Here is a 20,932-nt window from a genome sequence, read left to right on the forward strand (position 1 = left end):
GTTGTCAGAGAATGCATTCTAAGTGAAATTTATTGAGACAAGTTTTGTGGTCCAGTATCTGGTCAAATTTGTAAATGTTGCAGATTTAAGAAGAATGTATATTTTCCAATTGTTGAGTGCCTTGTTCTATATAAATCCATTAAGTCTAACAACTTCTAATGCTTTTCTAGGAGAATAATTTTTTTCTGTCCTTGAGCTCTAACTACATTCTCTCTTTTCTACCTCCTGTCTTACAAAGAAATATCAAGTTCTTCATAATTGGGATCCCTCTCTCCATGCCGCAAAGTCACTATCTTGGGCTCCTGACCTCAAGTTTTCAAACAACAATTAAGCCATTTAATAACTGGTTAACATTTGGCACGGTATTTTAATCTCTCTCGGGCTCATCCTTCTCATCCGTAAATGGAGATGGTAGGATTTACTGAGGGTTAAAATAGAATATGTGTAAAAATACTGTTTTCATTATTAATAAATAAATAACCTACACAACTGGCACATAGTAGGCAATTATTATAATGACTGACATTTTTACTTTTTTAAAAAAGATTTTATTTATTTATTTGACAGAGAGAGAGAGACAGCGAGAGAGGGAACACAAGCAGGGGAGTGGGAGAGGGAGAAGCAGGCTTCCCGCCGAGCAAGGAGCCCGACGTGGGGCTCGATCCCAGGCCCCTGGGATCATGACCTGAGCCAAAGGCAGACGCTTAACGACTGAGCCACTCAGGCACCCCCATTTTTGCATTTCTTTATTGTCATGATTCCAATATCTATATCTTCTCAGGTTTCAGTTAACATATATTAAATTCCCTTGGCTGCAGTAAGATCACATAGGCCCTCCTATCCACGTGACTTTTGTTAAAGGGCATAAACATATTTAATTGGGAAAAGAAAAGTTGTCACAAATACCACTGAATCCCCATTTCAGATTCTTTTGCCATATGTTTTCAATATTTTTGCATCTTCATGGAATAACCCAATAAAGATTGCCATGGTCCCTGAGATGGGTGACCCTCAGAAGAAAAATGAATTCCATTTCAAATTTCTGTGTGAAATAAAAAATAACACTGACTGAACATCTTCTGATGCAGGCAGGCACTGAACTAGGGACTTTCAGATATATCTCATGTAACTTCAAAAAACCTGTTAAGATAGATATTACTACCTACTTTCTCTTTTTTTAAAGATTTTATTTATTTATTTGAGAAACAGAGAGCAGAAAGAGAAAAAGAGAGAGAGAGTGAGGACAAGCGGGGGGCGGGAGGGGCAGAGGCAGAGGGAGAAGCAGACTTCCCTTGAGCAAGGAGCGCGATGTGGGGCTCGATGTGGGGCTCGATCCCAGGACCCCAGGATCATGACCTGAGCAGAAGGCAGACACTTAACTGACTGAGCCACCCAGGCGGCCCTACTATCTACTTCTAAGTAGAGAAACTGAGGTTCAGGAGATTACAGGGATTTGCCCAAGCTCACATAGGGTGGAGGTATATGCAGAGCAGAGATGTACGAACATACCTGCTAGTGGTTAGTGTTAGTTAGTATATACTAGCAGGCATAACACCCATCAAGTCTGGCACCTAATGTCCTCCAAAGGCCCAATCCAATATAAAAGAGAGTAAGGTCAGAGTCTTCTCTGGGTCTCTTTGTGATTCTTTCTCTCTACAATGTTTCTCATTCCCACTCAAGTCTCCCATATCCTTTACCCACCCTAAGGCATTACCCACAGAGATAGCACATGCAGTATGGGTCTCAGTCTGTGGCTGGTTTCCGGAGACAGTGGGAGAGGGCGAGAGACTGGTTACCTGCAGAGAATTTGCCATCCGCTCCACAAATCACAATGGCTTTTACTGTATGGTCTGTTACAGCTTTCTGCAGTCCCTCTCGTATTCCATGGAGTACAGCCGTACTAAGAAAAAAAAATACATGAGGCATTAGAATTGAATTTCTACCATCTCAGAGTTTTTTCCTTTTCTAACAATGAAAAATGAAACATACACACAATGGATAAAAACCCTAGTTACTTACTATTCAGTTTTCACTAATTAAACAACTGATAATATACATGTTGGGGCGCCTGGGTGGCTCAGTTGGTTAAGAGTCTGCCTTCAGCTCAGGTCGTGATCCCAACGTCCTGGGATCAAGCCCCACGTCGGGGTTGGGCACCCTGCTGAGTGGGGACTCTGCTTCTCCCTCACCCTCTGCCCTTCCACTCCACTCATGCTCTCTCTCTCTCTCGCTCACTCTCACTGTCTCAGATAAATAAAAAATCTTAAAAAAAAATGTATATGTCAACTGTGAATTAAGCACGAAGCTAAATAAATGAATAAACTTTTTTAAAAAAGTATTTTCCTGAACTTTGCTGTAACTTTGACCACTTAGAAGCAGTACTCATCAATTTTAAAATATTACTGTACATCCTCTATGTACTGGAAAAGGAGTTTACAACATCCTAGGAAATAATAAAATATCACACTAAGATGAGTGGTGTAATAAAAGTACAAAAAAAGTGATGTGGACGTTCACAAAGAGAACTTACTTACAATTTGTCATATTAGCAAAATATAAGAAAACTGAAATAGTCTAACAGAAACAACCTAAGAGATGTGTCAGGGGCTTCAAGTTACCCCAAATATCCAACCCTCCCCACTTTCTTCCAAGTATTAAGAATCTAGTTTTTAGCTGGATACATGACTGCCTAAAGTCAAGACTGCATTTTCCAGCCCGCTATGCAGTAAAGCCAGCGTACGACATTAAGTTCTGGCCAATAAGATGGCTGCAACTTTGGCAAGAGTCCTTAAAGGATTGGGTATGCTTTTCTCTTTTCCTTTTCTGCCAGGAATGGGGATGTGAAGGCTAGATCATGAGCAGCCATCATGGACCAAGTGGTGGAAACCTTGTATTGAGGATGGCAGAGCAAGAGATAAACGGATGGGGTCCCTGATGATTGCAGAGCAGTCATACCACTCAAAGACACTGCTGTGAAAGAAATCAACTTCTTGTTTAACCCACTACTTTTGTGAATTTTCTGTCTCTGACAGCCAAACCTAATACTAACTAAGTTAGGAGGCAAAGGCAAGGTCTAGGAAAGAAAAGGCATATAACAGACTGCTAAGTTTCATTGATGAGGGTGTCATCCATAGAAGAGAGTCAAGATTGAATGAGTCTGCACAAGGAAAAGAGAGCTGAGGGTAAATCCTCTGGATACAACCTCATTGAAGAAGTGGGAGAGGCTCAGCAGAGAGATTCGGTACCAAGGGAGCCCAAAGTCACACAGATCAAGAGAAGAGAATTTGCCAAGAAGTAGAGGATCACTAAGTGTCAAGGGATAGTGAAGGAGGAGAACCTAGGAAACGTGATGAGGAATTGCTTAAAGGAAAAATGACAGAACCAGAGTCCAATCAATTTTGCATTGGAATTCTAAGCATTCTGGGTGAAGTGTCTGTTCTAGTATACAGGGTGAAAAAAAATCTTAAAACAAAACAAAACGAAACAACAACAAACTCCTAGAAAAGTCAGATTGTTCAGACCAGCAACTATGAGTTAACACCTCGGGAAATAAAGGAGATACTGGTATATATTAACTCCCTTTCACCTCGTTACTTTTCATCATTTAACCTAGATGAAACCAAACAAACCCTCTTGGCTTTGACTAGTTAATTAGAAACCAAATCTGCTAAGAGTGCCTGGGCTCAGTTGGTTAAGCACCAACTCTTGATCTCAGCTCAGGTCCTGATCTCAGGGTCATGGGACTAAGTCCCCCAACACAGCCCCCCACCACCACATCCAGCCCCACATGGAGCCCCGAGTTGGCTCGGTGCTCAGCAGGGAGTCTGCTTGAGATACTCTCTCTCCCTCTCCCTCTGCCCCTCCCCCCGTGCTTGCTCACTCTCTCTCTCCCTCTCTAAAATAAATAAATCTTAAAAAAGAAGAAGAAGAAGAAAGAAAGAAAGAAACAAACCTACTAATGAGATTTGGAACCATCCAGAATACTCAGAAGCCCAAAAGGCAAGTATTTCCTCTGGGTAAATAATGGCTGCAAAAGTAGCCAAAATCAGTGCCACTGAGGTCAAGAAGCTGGCTTCCCTCATTTCAACCAAACTCTACTCTTCTATTTCTTACGGTCTTGCTAATTTTGCAAAAATGAAAAAAGGGAAATGAAAATGGCTGTAAACAGATACAGCTTTACTAGATTCAAGCCGAGTAAAGGGACCACAGCCTTGTAGCAATGACAAGTTTACAGGGGCTAAGAAATTATTTTGTCCCCTTAATATTGTCCAGGTATGGAGAAATCTAGAGTAAAGATAACATTTTCTTGGGTGCTGAGCAAAGCTCTTTAGCTTCTGTGACTTTAGGAGGTCTTTCTTGTGACAGTTTTTTTAAAACCAAAGGTCATCAAATCAAGTTTGTAGCTTGTGACCAGCACTTCTTTAAAGATTTTATTTATTTATTTATTTATTTGAGAGAGAGAAACAACATGAGAGGGGAGAGGGTCAGAGGGAGAAGCAGGCTCCCTGCTGAGCCGGGAGCCCGATGTGGGACTTGATCCCAGAACTTTGGGATCATGACCTGAGCTGAAGGCAGTCACTTAACCAACTGAGCCACCCAGGCGCCCCAGCATTTTTTTAATCAAAGAAATAGAAGAGAAGAGAAAAATAGAATATGATAAACTATATAACATGTAAGGATAAGGGTGGGGGTGGTTTTTTATTTGTTTTTAGTAGGCTCCACCTCCAGCGCAGAGCCCAGTGCAAGGCTTGAAGTCACGACCTGCCCCCCAGATTCACCTGAGCTGAAATCAAGAGTCAGACGCTTAACAGACTGAGCCACCCAGGCGCCCCGTAGGGATAAGTTTTGTTTCACAAAACTTTGTTTTCTGTTATGTGTGTGTATGTGTGTATATCAAGTTGCTATGTAAAACATGGGATTTCTTACTGTATGGATTACAGTAAAAAAAAAAAAAAGTATGAAAGCCATTGTTCTGAGAGACAGGCCTAGTAATCAGACATGTCCTATACTTATAAAGAGGGTTGGCATTCATCTGAATGGAAGGAAACTTCGCTGGCTAAACTTTTTTGGGGGACAAAAAAAACTTCAAGTAAGAATCAGTGAGCTAGAAAGAAATAATTTCCCATATACAAGTAGGAAGGGGAAAATGAAGGAAAGAAAAGCATAAAGAAAAGAAATGGGGGGAGGCTGCCCGGCTGGCTCAGTCAGTGGTACATGAGACTCTTGATCTTGGGGTTGTGAGTTGGAGCCCCACGTTGGGTACGGAGATTACTTAAAAATAAAATCTTTTATTTTTTTAAAAGATTTTATTTATTCATTCGAGACACAGAGATACAGAGATACAGAGAGAGCATGAGCAGGGGGAGAGGCAGAGGGAGAGGGAGAAGCAGGCTCCCCGCTGAGCCAGGAGCCAGACGTGGGGCTCGATCCCAGGACCCTGGGATCATGACCTGAACTGAAGGCAGACGCTTAACAATCTGAGCCACCCAGGTGCCCCCAAAATAAAATCTTTAAAAAAGAAAAAAAGAAAAATATAGGCAACCTGTTAAACTTGATGAACATGCTGGGATACATACCTCTGTGTAAAATATAACTTCAGAATGGGTACCTGGCCTGCTCAGTCAGTAGAGCATGCGGTTCTTGATCTTGGGGTCTTAAGTTCAAACCCCACATTGGGTGTAGAGATTACTCAAAAATAAAATCTTAAAAAATGTGTATATATAACTTCAGAAGAAGATAGAAGAAAGGGCGGGAAAGCATTCCCAAGTAGAGAAAACTTGATGAAGCTGAAATAAACCCTGGGCAGCCAAGCCTGCTGGAAAGCCAAGCTTTCCATGATGGTAGCTAACACCTCCACAAGGACAGTTTATGATCTCCAGCATAGGTAAACTTCACCACAAAGTTAGGAGGTGATACAAACATTTCTCTTGCAAGGGGGGAAAGGGCAGGCTAAATATGAGAAACGTTTAAAATTGCTATGAGAAAATATTTCTAGTTATGGGTATAAGACTGTGAAACTTTTTTCCCAAGTTCGTGATGGGCATGGTTTCCTGTTATGAGCAGAGGCTGAGGCAGAGTCCTGATACCTAGTATCTCTAACTAAAACACAGACAAGTCCAAAATGGATATGTAATCATATCACTTATGTTTTTCTTCATCAAACCCAAAATAACAGATATTTTGGGTTTTTTTTTCTGTGAATGGCAAGAAAGTGGACATATTCTTGTATGATTTTATTCCTGCTCTTTTTTTGTATTATTAAATGCAATAACATTAAAAATAAGAAGTACATTAATACTCATGATAAAATCAAATCTGATGACACAGTTAAATTAGCAGATCTCCTCATTCCAGTCTCTTTTTCGCTCCAGCGGTATGTCGTAAGAATGTTGACCAAAGATCTTTCTCCCTGTTTTATATATTCTTTGTAAATTATAATTTCTCCTAATCCTACTCCCTGAGGATGGGTGGCTCTTTCCTGGGCTGATGGATCACTTTCCTTTTTACAAAGATATGTAAGAACCAAACCTATATAATTAAACATTTTTTAAATTAAAAACAGAAAGCCACCAGTTTTGAAAGCATGGCTTGTTAGGGGCGCCTGGGTGGCTCAGTCATTAAGCGTCTGCCTTCAGCTTGGGTCGTGATCCCAAAGGCCTGGGATCTAGCCCCGCATGGGGCTCCCTGCTTGGCGGGGAGCCTGCTTCTCCCTCTCCCTCTGCAGCTTCCCCTGCTTGTGCGCTCTCTGTCTCTCTGTCTCTGTCTCTCTGTCAAATAAATAAATAAAAACTTTAAGAAAAAAGAAAGCACGGCTGTAAGTACAGGGCACACATCTGTGGGAAACCTTAACAAGGAAGGTGCTCCACGATGAAATAAAAGAAGATAAACTGCACATTCGTTATTCAGGAAATGCGACTTAACGGGCTTCCTCCGAACGTTATCTACCACTGAAGCACCAAGGCCTTGAATTTAGAACAGATCAGGAGAAAGAACTTTGCATTTCTGCGCCACATCACAATTCACCTATTCTCACTGCCTTGGCACGAATGAGGACCTTTGTTAATTTTTTTTTTTACAAACGTGAAGCCACCTTCTCATCGGATTTTTAAATCTTTCAGTCACACACTGTTAGGGTGGCCTGGACTTGAGGTTGGGAAGTGAGGGATCAGGGTCCAGCTAGCATTGTACCTTTGGAACAGAACGTACACCCGAGGAGTCAAAGCTGCTAACGAGCAGAAGGGCTGAGCACGAAGCTGGCACGGACGACCCGGGTTCGAGCCCAGCCCGCCCACTTAGCAGCCATCTGTCTGCCTCTGAGCCTCAGTTTCCTCACCAGTGAAACAGGGATCAGAGCTCCCTGCGAACGTCAACCAAGCTAACCTAAGAGAAGGCCCTGGCATGCGCCGCGGTTCAATCTGTGCCAGTGTCTTTCTGCGTTTAAACCAGCAGGGGGTTCAAAGCCTCAGAGCAGGCAGGCGGCGAAGGGCCCACCGTCCCCCAGCCGCAGGCGACCAAGCCCGTTACCTGATGGCGTTGACCGGCGGGTTTCGGAGGCGGATCAGCGCCAAGCAGTTCCGCAGCCGCGTGTACTCGGCCATGTCTGCTCGGTCGCGAAGGTCGCCTCCGCCTCCCGCCGCTAGGCGATGCCGCGTTCCCCCCGCGTGGGGCCGGCCCCGAGAGGAGGAGCGCCCGCTGGGCCAATGCAAGCCCGGCGCCGCCTCCCGCCGTCCCGGGGCCCGGGGCACCGCCGCCGGTCCTCCCACCCGCTTCTCCTCCTCCACGACCCCAGCCCCGCGCTCTGCAGGCGCTTGTGGTCTCCTTCTTTGGGTTGGTTCCCATCATATCCTAGATCAGAGAGGACGGTGGAAAATGGGTGCAATTGCCAGCAAGTCGAAGTTTGCAACCCTGCCTTCTCTGGACAACTTCTGGGCTCACTAGGTTGGTGGAGCTGTCCTCATCAGTTTTCATCTTCATGATCCGTCTTAACCGGGATGGATACCTGGGGTCTTGTCAATTAGGTGATAAGACACACGCTTGGAACTTAAAATACACGCACCATGAATTTCACCTAAACCGGTATGGTACCAACCACTTACAGAATAGTAATTTTATCTGTCTTACTATAACGGCGGAACCTAGTGAAAGGTATGGGTATCTTGTCTACCCCAACCTTCTCTTTTTTTCTTTAAAAAAAAAAAACTCCCCCAGTTTTGTTGATATATAATTGACATACATCACTATACAAGTCAAAGGTGTACAGCATAATGACTCACATAGATTGGAAAATGATTGCTGCAGTAAGTTTAGTTAACATTCTGGCATCTCGGGGCGCCTGGGTGGCTCAGTCGTTAAGCGTCTGCCTTCGGCTCAGGTCATGATCCCAGGGTCCTGGGATCGAGCCCCGCATCGGGCTCCCTGCTCCGCGGGAAGCCTGCTTCTCCCTCTCCCACTCCCCCTGCTTGTGTTCCTGCTCTCACTATCTCTCTCTCTGTCAAATAAAAATAAATAAAAATCTAAAAAAAAACCCAAACAAAACAAAACAAAAAAACATTCTGGCATCTCATATAGATACAAAATAGACCAAAAACAAAAAACAAAACCCTCTCTTTTCTTCTTCTGTCATTCCTAAGGATTGTGATTTCTAATGCTTCATTCATTCATGAATTGAGCAGCTGTTAGGAGCTTGGCCTAGGCAGGAGACTAAAGATAAACCAGGCCCAGGCCCTTCCCTCCAAAAGTGCACCACTGAAACAAGGTTTTTCTAGATGGTATCAGCCTCTGGTGGTCCTCACAGTCCATCAAGTGGTCATAAGGCAGTCTGGAAGTTTCAGAGGAAAACAAAACGAAACAATGGAATGATTTTGTTCACTGATGTTTCACAAATCTCAGCAATGATTAGGGACTATTTTCATATTCTTTTACCTCTTGGAAATAAAAACAGGTTCCAAGTCTGAGGAAAGTAGGATTGCCTTGAAGCCCTGGGAACAAGCAGCAGTCTGAAGGTATCCAACCCATCACGAACAGCCCTCATTTCTAACGGCCAGCCAATCACAAACAATACAGTGCACGCCTCTCAGGGTCAACATTTGACAAAAACCAGCTCCTACAGGTGAGATCTCTGATGCCTCTGAAAATTTGCCAACCCCTGAACTCCACCTTGCTCAAAAACATCATGAAAGATTAACAGTCTGCTCTGCCTGCGAGAAACTGCATGAGGAGCCTAGGTTTCCTTATTATAGGAAGCGACAAATTCAGCTTCATCTTCTTATTTCAGATACTGGTCTCTAGGGAAACAACTCCACAGAGGCCTCCTAGCAACCTTGAGTGTCTCCACAAAGGCCATGTAGGCAAGACTTAATAGTTCTGAATGGCCTGAAATTCTTCCTGGATCAAGAGTTGATGAGCATGGTGTGGAGCTGTTTTGAGGCAGGTTCTCACCTCTATCTTGGAGGTATTAGCCATAGGTCATTTCTCACCTACTTCCCTAGTTTTAGTTGAATGCAGAGCTTTCTCCCTAGTACAAGCTGCAAACTTCTATGTAAATCTATAGAACTGCTCAACAGTAGTTCTAAGGTAGGGACAGGGACTAAGGTAAGCAAAGGAGGCACCCAGTGGGCAAAATGTAAGAGGGCACCCACTCTGTTTCCTACAAGCGCCCACGCTGCCCTTTTCCTCAATAACAGAGCGACTCAGGGTTCCCGTGATCTGTCATGTAGCCTCTCCTATTTGGTGTCATCCTATGGGACTAGGGATACAGGAAGGTGATAACCATATCTTTCTTTTGCTATCTATGTAAATAATAAACTGTCTAAATCCATTCAGTCTCGGGGCGCCTGGGTGGCTCAGTCGTTAAGCGTCTGCCTTTAGCTCAGGTCATGATCCCAGAGCCCGCATCGGGGTCCCTGCTCCGTGGGAAGCCTGCTTCTCCCTCTCCCATTCCCCCCGCTTGTGTTCCCTCTCTCGCTCTCTGTCAAAATAAAATAAAATAAAATCTTTAAAAAAAATCCATTCAGTCTCCTTACGGACCAAATCTATGGAAGTGTGGCAAGCCAATCTATCAAGTGCCACCATACTGCCAATGACAGACTGCTTGACCCTTTGACAGTCTCTTGAGCATTGCAATGAAGTTTTATATTCTTAAGTTGTCTTCTCATTTAATTTGTCTCAACAAGTGCTACTTAACAGGATGTCATTTCTCTTGGCTAGTGCCCTTCAACATCACTTGCATGTTGAATATTAGCTTGAATATTATGTCACTTTCATTGTTGTTGTGTTGCAACTTATGAAAATAGGTCAGTTAATCAGAAGAGGTTTTTTTGTGTGTGTGTGTGTTTAAGTAAACTCTATGCCCAATGTGGGGCTCGAACTCATGACCCTGAGATCAATCACGACCCTGAGATCAATAACAACCCTGAGATCAAGTGTTGCATGCTCTACCAACTGAGCTAGCCAGGCACACCTAGAAGAGGTTTTTAAAACTTATAAGACAAATAAAAGAATGTAAATATAGAACTTTTGTGTGCTAGATCATGCAAATATGTACTCACAGTAAAAATGGAGATGACTATCTAAACTTGGTTGTGAAACTTCATTCAATAGTGGCATGAAGCCATGAGGGCTAAGGCTGACTTCTCTGGTAAACCATTTAGATTGTTCTGGAACAAATGAAAAATATTGCTTTCCAGCTGAAGTGATAAAATCTTTCAGATGTTCTCTTCCACGTCATTTCCCCTTTTACTGTGGGATATAAATGGGCACAAGGCCTCAGAGAAGGAGGGAGCCACAGATAGAAGAAGCCTGACTTCCCAAATGATCTTGTGCGGCAGAGCTGCCTGCTGACTAGAACCAACATGGACTGTTACAAGAGAAAGAAAGAAATGTGGGTCTGTTTGTTAAAGAATTTTAACCTATCCTATTACAGCAAAGAAATGGGCAGTGAGTACACTCTTCCCCAGTGAAGTTGGCTGACATTTGAGGAGAAAATCTGCTCACATAAGTACTTGAAATAAGAGATGTGATATAAATAATTTCTTTACTGTGCCAATAATATTAGTAATGACAATTTCTGTAATTTCCAGTGGCTTGCTCAAGTGTTGGGCTTTGGAGATATAACACACACACACACACACACACACACACACTGTATTCAGTATCTTCATGATGAAGATAAGCTATCAGGATTCCTAAAGAAGTCTCAACTGTGGCAGAAAAATGTCTCAGTCATGTCAATTATCTTCACTGATTGAAATATCAGAGATCAATGATGTATTATTATGTATGTATGTATTATTGAGCATATTTAAAGATCATGCCCATAGGCTGCAACCAAATCTGAGCTGAATATAGCCAAAACCTGAACCAAGAGCCTATTCACTGCTATCTCCCGTATTTCAACCTCTCAGCTTTTCAGTGAGTGCTGCTTGTCACCTGTCATCAGCCAGATCATATTCATGTTTTCTTAATTCACATTTGCTCCCTTTTTCCCTATCCAGAAAGACATTTTTCCTTCTAAATTTCAAGTGATATGGTCTTTTTTTTTTAAAGGATAATGAATTTTTAAATTGAGGTCTAACTCACACACTATACAATTTATTCTTGTAAAGTGTACAATTCACTGATTTTTAGTATATTCACAAGGTGTACACGATCACTACTCTCAAATTCTGGAACATTTTAATCATTCCAAAATAAACCTTGTACCTATTACGCAGATTTGCCTATCCCACATATTTCATATAATTGGAATTACACAATATGTGGCCTTTGCGCCTGGTTTCTTTCACTTAGCATAACATTTTTGTTTGTTTTAGGGAAGGAGTGGTTCCAGGCCTCTCCTAGCTTCAGGTAGTTCCCTGGCTTTGTGGCTACATGATTGCAGTCTTCATGTGGTGTTCTCCCTGTGTGGGTGCATCTCTGCATCCAAATTTCCCCTTTTTATAAGGACACTAAATGATCCCATCTTAACTTGATCATCTGCAAAGACCCTATTTCCAAATCAGGTCACATTCACAGGTCTTGTTGGCTAGGACTTCACATCTTTTTGGGGGACACAATTCAAGCCAGAACAGCCCCATGCAGCCGCTGCAGTAGAAGCCCTTTTAGGGGGCAGAGCAACAAAAGTCAGCCTGAGCACCACAAGCAACCACGCAGTCTTGGTATTTGAAGCTACAGAAATGGCAATGACTTCCACTCTTCCGAACCATAAAGTCATAGTTTAGGTTAGGTCACATTTGATTTTTTTTTTTTTTAAAGAAGGCTCCATGCTCAGTGTGGAGCCCAACATAGGACTGAAGTCACGACCCCAAGATTAAGACCTGAGCCAAGATCAAGAGTCAGTCAGACACTCAACCAACCAAACCACCCAGGCACCCTGATTTTTTTTTTTTCTAAAAGTAAGCAAAACTGTCCAGAGTAGAGAAATATTTATCCTTAAACAACCACACAAGCTAGCTTTTTCCATATAAATCACCACAAGAAGAGAGATTTGGACATTACCAGCCACACCCAAAGGTTACTGGACATTTTAGAAATTAAAATAAACAGAAAAGATGCAGCCTCCATCTGACATTATTTTTTAGGGGAAGGGGACAAAGCCCTTTAAGTTGACAGGATGCACGCCAAAGTAATAAAGGACAACATTTTTGAAAAATGGGCTTTCGACGTTACACAAGAAAAGGCTTAACACTTAAAATTGTGCAAGTTTTCTCCTTTAAAATATGCAGGTAGAACAGTTTATTTTTTTCTTCCATTTAGATGTTCTGTAGAACATTGTATTCAATCCTAACACCATACTGTAATTCAAGTGGTTTCTCCAGCTAAGTACATTAATGATAATAAACACAATAATACAAAATAAGATAATAATGAAACATTTCATTCTTCCCATGTGCCATGCTTTGTCCTAAATGCTTTGCATGTATTAACACATTTCGTCCTCCTCGAAGCCCATGGATAAGGCATCATTGTTTATCTCCATTTTATGGAAGAGGCACAGAGAGCTAAGTCGTTTAAGGCCACATTGCTACTGAGAAGTGGAACCAAAGTTTTAACCCACAGTGTCTGGCTCTGGAGGCCGTGTTAGCGTGTTTTTAAGATTCATCTGTGTTATATAGTATGTATCAGTGTCTCATCTCTTTTAATGGCTGAATAATAGTTCATTTATGTATATACCACATTTTGTTTATCCAGTCATCAATTTATGGATATTTGGGTTGTTTCCACTTTTTGGCTATTTTTAAAAAAGATTTTATTTGAGAGAGAGAGAGAGAACGAGCAGGGGGGAGGAGCAGAGGGAGAGGGAGAAGCCGACTCCCCGCTGAGCGGGGAACCCGATGCGGGGTTCGATCCCAGGACCCTGAATTCGTGACCTGAGCCGAAGGCAGATGCTTAACTGACTGAGCCACCTAGGCACCCCTCACTTTTTGGCTATTGTGAATAATGCTGCTATGAATATTTTATGTGCAAATTTTTGTATAAACTATGATTTTAATTCTCTTTGGCATATACCTAGGAGTAGAATTGCTAGGTCATATGGTAACTATATGTTTAACTTTTAAAAACAATTTTTCTTTGATCGAACTGTAATTAACATAGTGTTATATTAGTTTCAGGTGTACAATATAATGATTCAGCATTTCTATACATTACTCATTGCTCATCACAAGCGTACTCCTAATCTCTTTTATCTACTTCCCCCTATTCTCCCCCCATACCTCCCCTCTGGCAACCACTAGTTTGTTCTTGGTTTGTTTGTTTCTCAAATTTCACATGGGAGTGAAGTCATATGGTATGTCTTTTCTTATCTGACTTGTTTTACTTAGCATTATATTCTCTAGCTCCATCCACATTGTTGCAAGTGGCAAGATTCGTTCTTTATAATGGCCCTATACTAAAGTTGAAAAGATAAGAATTGTAGAGTTGAGTGTCTAGTCCAGAAATAAATGTACATATTTTTAGAAGATTTTATTTATTTATTTGGGGGGGGGCATGAGCAAGGGGGAGGGGCAGGGGCAGAGGGAGAAGCAGGCTCCGCACAGAGCAGAGAGTCCAATGAGGAAAGACCCCGGGATCATGACCCGAGCTGAAGGCAGACGCTTAACCAACTGAGCCACCCAGGTGCCCAGAAATGAATGTATATATTTTTTCTCTTTTCTAGCCTGAGAATTGCCTTGGAACTATCGAATGTGTGTCCATTTCCTCTGTGAGTGTGCACAGTGTGTAGATGTGGGATGAATTGCTACAGCCATTTTGCCACCTTGAGGGAAGCTGGCCATAAACTGAAGCAGATCCTACTGAAAGAAGAGAAGAGAGGGGAAGAAGAATGGGTCGTGAATGATATCATTGAGTTGCTGGACCAACCAACGCTGATGCCTGTCATAACAGTCCATTTACAGAGGTCCATACACCCCCTGTTGTTGAAGCTTTGTTCTGCTGTGTTTTGTGGAAGATGCAAAGAGGTGCTGCCCAAACTCCCCTTCAAGGAAGGACTTGCTGCACAACTCCAGAGATTATGGCCAGCTGGCAGCCCCCAGCTGTTAGCTTCTCTGGGGTCTGCCTCAGGGGCAGAGCGCCACCTTGCTTGAAATTGTACCCTGCCCAAGGCAGACTGCATCCAGTACAAAGGGTTGGCCATTTCAGCCTGACCCAGGATACTCTCTGATGGCCACCACTCACTCTGCAGCTCTCTCCCACGTTGGCTGAAGAGTCCTTCAACCTGAGTAGCAGGTCAACAACTTCCTCTGACCAATCCTGCTCTTGTCCATTCCTAATAAAAATCCCCATCTTTGTATCAGTCTCTACTTCTCAAAAACACAATCTCTGACAAGATTTCTGTCACGTCAGTCAAGAGTATCCAAATTGAGATGCCATGGGATAGTTTGAACTTGGTCTTAACTAGAGGAAGGGAAATGCACTCATTACCTTATTTTAAACTTTGTGGAAATTTTCAAGCATATAAAAAAGTAGAAAGAATATAATGAAACCAAATATATCCATCTCCAACATTAATATATGACCCATCTTAATTATCTGAACTTTTCCATATTATTTAAAAATAAGTCTCAGACATTACATTATTTCATCCATAAATATCACAGTGCACTGCTGTTCACTTTGGGATGCAATGCAGTGCCTTTTGCATTCTCCTCCCGACCCAGTTCCTATCTGTTGTCTCCTCTTTTCTTCCTCTTTCCACCATCACAGCTTTCAAGAGTATTTTAATAGAAGAAAAGGCAGTAGTAGTAAGAGATAAAAGGGCCCAGAAAGAATCCTAGAATCCACTCATTCTTTCACTCATCCAACAAATATTTTAGGCCTGTCATTTCCTAGAGTCTTGGGATGCATGGTTGTTACTCATATAGGTGGTTGTTCAGATAGGTGGTGTAATGATGTCTTGGTCAGATGAACTAACAAGAAAGAAAAGAAAGGGAGAGAGAGAGGGTGGGAGGGAAGGATGGAGGGAGGGAGAGGGAGGAAGGACTGGAGGATGGGAGGAAGGAAGGGCGGAAGGAAGGAAGAGGAAGGGCGAGAAGGAGGGAGGAAAAGAAAGTGTGTCATCTAGTGGTTACAGTGGGAAATATACATTGTTTTCTACTACACAGAACAAGACAAGGCTTACTCCTGTCTGGAGGAGTAATTTCCTTAAAGAGGAAATTGAGGCCCAGAGAAGTGAAGTGATTTGTCTAAGGTCCCATGGCTAGTTAACAGCAGAGATAGGCATATAACCCAAACACTGACTCTAATACCTATATAAAGATCTATGTAAATTGTGATTGTTTCAGACTCTTGTGGTTCAAATGATTTTAAATATCATTAAAACATTTTTTGCATTTATTTTTGTCAAGTTATGGTATTTTGGTGGCAAAGGGGGAAAAGTGCATTGATTGAAAGAAGGAACTAGATGGACCTATAATAATATTAACACTGAACTATTTTTCCATTAAAAGTTCTGCCTCCATGGGGCACCTGGCTGGCTCAGTCAGTAGAGCATGAGACTCTTGATCTTGGGGTTGTAAGTTTGAGCTTCATGTTGGATGTAGAGATTATTTATTTATTTATTATAAATACTTTTTAAAAAGATTTTATTTATTTATTTGACAGAGAGAGAGAGCATAAGCAGGGAGAGCAGCAGGCAGAGGGAGAGGGAGAAGCAGGTTCCCCGCTGAGCTAGGAGCCCGATGCGGGATTCGATCCCAGTACCCTGGGATCATGAGCTGAGCTGAAGGCAGACACTTAACCGACTGAGCCACCCAGGTGCGGGATGTAGAGATTATTTAAAAATAAAATCTTTAAAAAAAAAATAGTTCTGCCTCCCTCACAAGATATAAAATTCCTCAAAAGCAGATTACTTATTCATCTTTTTTTTTTTTTAAGACTTATTTATTTGAGAGAGAGAGAGAGCATTTGGTGGGGGCAGAGGGAGAGAGAGAATCTCAAGCAGATTCCACACTGTGCATGGAGCCCGAAGCAGGACTCAATCTCACAACTCTGAGATCATGACCTGAGCCGAAATCAAGAGTTGGATGCTCAACCAACTGACCCACCCAGGCTTCATCTCTGTATACCCAGTGCCTGGCATGGTGTCTCTCCTGAATGAATGAATGAATAAGTGTATGAATGGAATCAGGAGTTTGAGAGTCTAGAACTAATCAGTTCTAAATACTAGTCAGAACTAGTCATTCAGGATTCTAGTCAGAACTAGTCATTCTAGATTCTATTCAGTTTTCTACTGACTGCCACTGGCTAACTTTGTGACTTTCAGCAGATTATTTAATTCTTATGATTGATTCATTAAAAATGTCATCTTTTTTTAATGCTAGAGTTGGAAGAAACCTTAAATTTCATCTATTCCAACTACATTATTCTATGGGGTCCATAGAATTACCAGATTATTTGGAACACAGACTTAGTACCAATATTTGAATAATACCCATGCTAGCTTTGTTGTATTCCTAGAACAAAGACTGAATATTTAAGAGAAATTGCTTGCAATAGATTAGTCTATAAATAGGACTGTGTCACTTTGGGGCACCTGGGTGGCTCAGTCGGTTAAGTGTCGGCCTTCAGCTCAGGTCATGATCTCAGGGCCCTGGAATCAAGTCCCACATCGGGCATCGGACTCCCTGCTCAGCGGGGAGTCTGCTTCTCCCTCTCCCTCTCCCCCCTGCTCATGCTCTTGTTTGCTCTCTCTCTCAAATGAATAAATAAAATTCTTAAAAAAAAAAAAAAAAGATTGTGTCACCTCATTGGCAATGCAGTCTTTCTGTTTACCTTTGGTTACTGCTTGGATCAGTTACTTATTCCTGTCTAGCCAGCTAAAACAGAAGATAGAGCTCACAGGAGCTGATACTTAACCCCTCAGTTCTGGGTAAATATAAGAAGTTTCCAGGGGAGAGAGAGCTAATTATTTGAAATGAACTCAGCAGTGCCAGATCAGAACATTCAAATGATCATCAGAATCGTGTGGCATCCGCTAGGTTACATTGCCTGTCTTGGACTGGGATTTTCCTACTCCTTTTCACTTGAGAGTGAAGGTCTCGAAAGTGAATCTGCTTTTACCTTATTAACACCTTGAGGCATATTTTGGGAATGGAAGGAGGTGGTGAGCATTTTGGGACTCCATTTCTGGTCCTGGCCCTGGCACTAATTGTGTGACTTTCAGTCAGTTGCTTCTCTGGGTCCAATTTTCCTTACTTGTAACATCAAGAGGTTAACTAAATTCACTTCTAACATTCTGTGAAGTTTTTGTTGTAAGGATAAACCCTCAGCTCAACTGGTCTCCTGTTTTTTCCTAGGTTAGCGTTCTTCCTTCCGTAATTTATTATCTCTATGTTTTTGAGGGCAGAGCCTGGGTTTTATTCATCTTTCCTCCAGTATCTAGCACAATAACCAAGCAGGTAGGTGACTTCAAGTAGGGCTGAAGTTGGTTCCTACACAAAACTCTATCTTTGGAGGAGCTCACACTTCAGAGGAAGGTACCAAGTATTATTAATCACTTGATTAAAAGCTGAGGATACAACGGGTAACAAGAAAACTGGTTCCAGCTTTCCTAACCACTTACCAGTTCCAACAGGAAAGAAGAGAGTGCTTGTAATCGTTAACACTCGTTGAGCGCTTCATTGTGCCCGAGCTTTCCATGTGTTATCTCAAGAAATACACACACCAACCCTACGTTCTAGGTACTAGTGTCATCTCTGTCTCACAAAGAAACGGGCACAGAAAAGTTAAGTAACGTGCCAGGTTAACACCCTTACATGTGAGAAGCAGCGTTCGAAACTAGACAGTACCACCTCAGAGCCCGCGCTCCGGAGCACTCCACTGAGCAGAAAAATCGGAAAAATCTTGTGTTCAAGGCAAAGAGGGAGCAGAGGGAAGTGACTGCAGAAGCCTGCAGAAGCTGGCAAACCAGTCTGAAAAACAAAAAATGAACTTCGAGCGGGACTACACAGCCGTTAAGAAAAACAGGGGGGAAAGATACCCCATAAACAAGATCTGGAGCGCGCGTGGATCCCGGGGAAACCAAGGAAGACGTCGGAAGTGGCGTCACTAGCGGGGGTTGGACGCTAAGCGGGACCATCGGGCCTAGCGGAATTTCGGCCGGACGTGATGCACAGGAAGTTACACCCTGGAGGCGGTCCCTGGTTGTGGAGGGCGTCGCGATGGGTGGGGCGGAGCGTCTGTGGTCCTCCTGGAACCTTGCATCCCGGGCAGGTAACGTGCGCGCCAAACTTGGACCCGGTCAAGGGTGGAAGTTGGTGTTGGTGGCCCAGGTAGTTCGGGCAGGGAGAGAGATGGATCTCGCATTAGGCTGGAGGAAAGTCTCCTTGGCGTCAGACTCCCTGGGGAGGGAGGGGTGCGAGGAACTTTGGGAACGGGGTCGTGAGGACCGAGGTCGTCGGGGAAATACAGCTTGAGACTCAGGAATCGGTCATGGCTGGGGGTCGTGGGCTCCTGAGCTTTGGCACTCTGGGGTGAGAGGTGGAGCCTGGGCGTTGAAATGAGCCGACGTAGAGTTCATTTCTTACCTACTCCAACCCCCGCCTCTGTTCTGCTAATAGGGGACAGGTACTTCATCTCTTAATCCAAGACAGTGCCTTGCCACTATTAGGCATTCTTTAGATGTTGTTGAACGAATGAATTATGTATTATGAACGCACGAACCAGATTCTCGCTCAGCAAGGGGAACTTCTCCCGAACTTCAGGATCTCTGAGTGTAGAAGTGACTTCAACGTAGTTTGCTAACCAGTGATTTATGAGGATGCTTGGGGGGGTAGAGATTCAGAACACTGTTGTTGTTTTGTGAGATTATTGAAACTTATAAATTTGTTTTAATATTTCGATGGTGGGGTAGAGGATAAAGCGATTAATTCAGCTTCTTTCAGATACCTTTATTTTTCTCGGAAGAACTTCAGGTAATGGTGGAGGAATGATAAGCTACGGTTGTAGCACTGAACTTCTAGTGTTCTAAGTACTTTCTTTTCAGCAGTATAAACTTACTTTCCATTTTCTTCATGTTTTCTTTCTTACATTGGGGTACTTCTTACATTTGAGAGGTAAATAAGAAAGATTTCATAACAAAGATGAAATTAATTTATAAAAATCCAGTCAGAGGTTTCACCTGGTGTGTTCACATAACATAAACTCCTTCCACAGACTTGTAGGAGGCCTCCAAAAGAATGAATCCCTGAAGATTAAATTGTCTTCTTCATAAAATATTTGTCTAGGTGTCTTAAATGTGATGAAGAGTGGCCATAGACCTAAAGAACAAGTGCTGTAACCGGATTGGTTTTGATTGTCAAGTGGAAAAAAGTGCAGAGGACAGACACATCAGGCTGTGTAATGGATCATTATCTGGATGCAGTGATTTTGTGTATGGGCTTTGTGCTATCTAATGTGTAGTAGCTCCTAAGAGGTTCTAGAATCTTTTTTAGACTGGATATAATGGAGTAGAAAAACCTGAATTTATGCTTTTGTTTGTTTGTTTTTACAAAGAAGAAACTAGTAAGCATTTTTAGATTTAAAAATCCTAGGGGCACCGGGCTGGCTCATTCTGTGGAGCATTCGACTCCTGATCTTGGGGGTTGTGGTTTGGAACCCCGCCTTGGGTGTAGCAATTACTTAAAAATAAAATCTTTAAAAAAGAAAAATCCAAGATGTTTTTAAAAATAGTCTGAAAAAACCCAGAAAGTAGACATGTAAGTACATTATTGTAGTCATTTAAATTTTAAAAGTTTGCCTAGCTTTAAAATTTGTTTTCCCAATCTCTGGAAAGTGTTGGTATCCAAATCATTCCCATCTTTACAAGCTCTTACTATGGTGCCACCTTTAGAATACATATAAATATGGTACAAAGCTGTGTTTCGAGATCTTCTAGATTTTAATAGTAATGTCTTACTTAAAAATACAGTATAATTTTGCTACCTCATTCTGCTGTTCAATGTCATATCCACTAATTTTGCATATCTAAATGTCTATATTCATAATAAGAACTTATAATTATTATTCATAATAATTTAGTATCTAAGTGGTAACTTAGGTATGTACATTGACATTCTTGAGGTTTTCAGTTTTGCAGAACACTGATATCTATGGACGCTAACATGGACTTCATTTAAAGAAATCCACGGACCATAAATGGACAAAAACATGAATCAGTTTATGTTGTGGCATTCAAATCCTAGCACTTTGGGAAAGGTAAGTTGTTGACTGTGTTTTATGTTAGGTGAGAAATAGAACAGCCTTGGATTGGTCTAGGAAATTTTAGGATTGTGATTGAAAAATATAGAACGAATCTTCAAATTTTGTTTTAATCTGGATCTTCCAAAGAGAAGTTTGTTGTATATATGAGGTAATTATTACTATTTCCTTGTAAAATAATCAGAAATTAAAGAGATTGGCAAGTTATATTACTCCTGGACGATTACTGCTTTGTTCT

At 42.1% G+C, this 20,932-nt stretch overlaps 2 protein-coding genes across 6 annotated transcripts in view; one reads left to right on the forward strand and one right to left on the reverse strand.

Moving 5' to 3' along the window:
* EHHADH (enoyl-CoA hydratase and 3-hydroxyacyl CoA dehydrogenase) overlaps positions 1 to 7,684 on the reverse strand; it is a 48,528-nt gene extending 40,844 nt beyond the window's left edge. For both annotated transcript variants that reach the window (XM_081830841.1, XM_081830838.1), the window contains exons 1-2: positions 7,525 to 7,684; positions 1,797 to 1,900 (exon numbers count right to left, since the gene is read on the reverse strand). In XM_081830841.1, coding sequence (XP_081686967.1) covers positions 1,797 to 1,900; positions 7,525 to 7,598 — 178 coding nt within the window. In that variant the 5' untranslated portion in view covers positions 7,599 to 7,684. The remainder of the gene's footprint in view (positions 1 to 1,796; positions 1,901 to 7,524) is intronic.
* Positions 7,685 to 18,601: 10,917 nt separating this feature from the next.
* Positions 18,602 to 20,932, forward strand: part of MAP3K13 (mitogen-activated protein kinase kinase kinase 13) — a 168,100-nt gene continuing 165,769 nt past the window's right edge. For 2 of the 4 annotated variants that reach the window (XM_081830893.1, XM_081830913.1), the window contains exons 1-2: positions 18,602 to 18,708; positions 20,565 to 20,691. The gene's annotated coding sequence lies outside the window, so the exon portion shown is untranslated. The other 2 variants (XM_081830905.1, XM_081830900.1) reach the window with 2 other exon arrangements.

This window comes from Leptonychotes weddellii, chromosome 1 (genome assembly GCF_054177405.1).
Source record: "Leptonychotes weddellii isolate Sample4059 chromosome 1, ASM5417740v2, whole genome shotgun sequence".
In the NCBI taxonomy this organism is placed as follows: domain Eukaryota; kingdom Metazoa; phylum Chordata; class Mammalia; order Carnivora; family Phocidae; genus Leptonychotes; species Leptonychotes weddellii.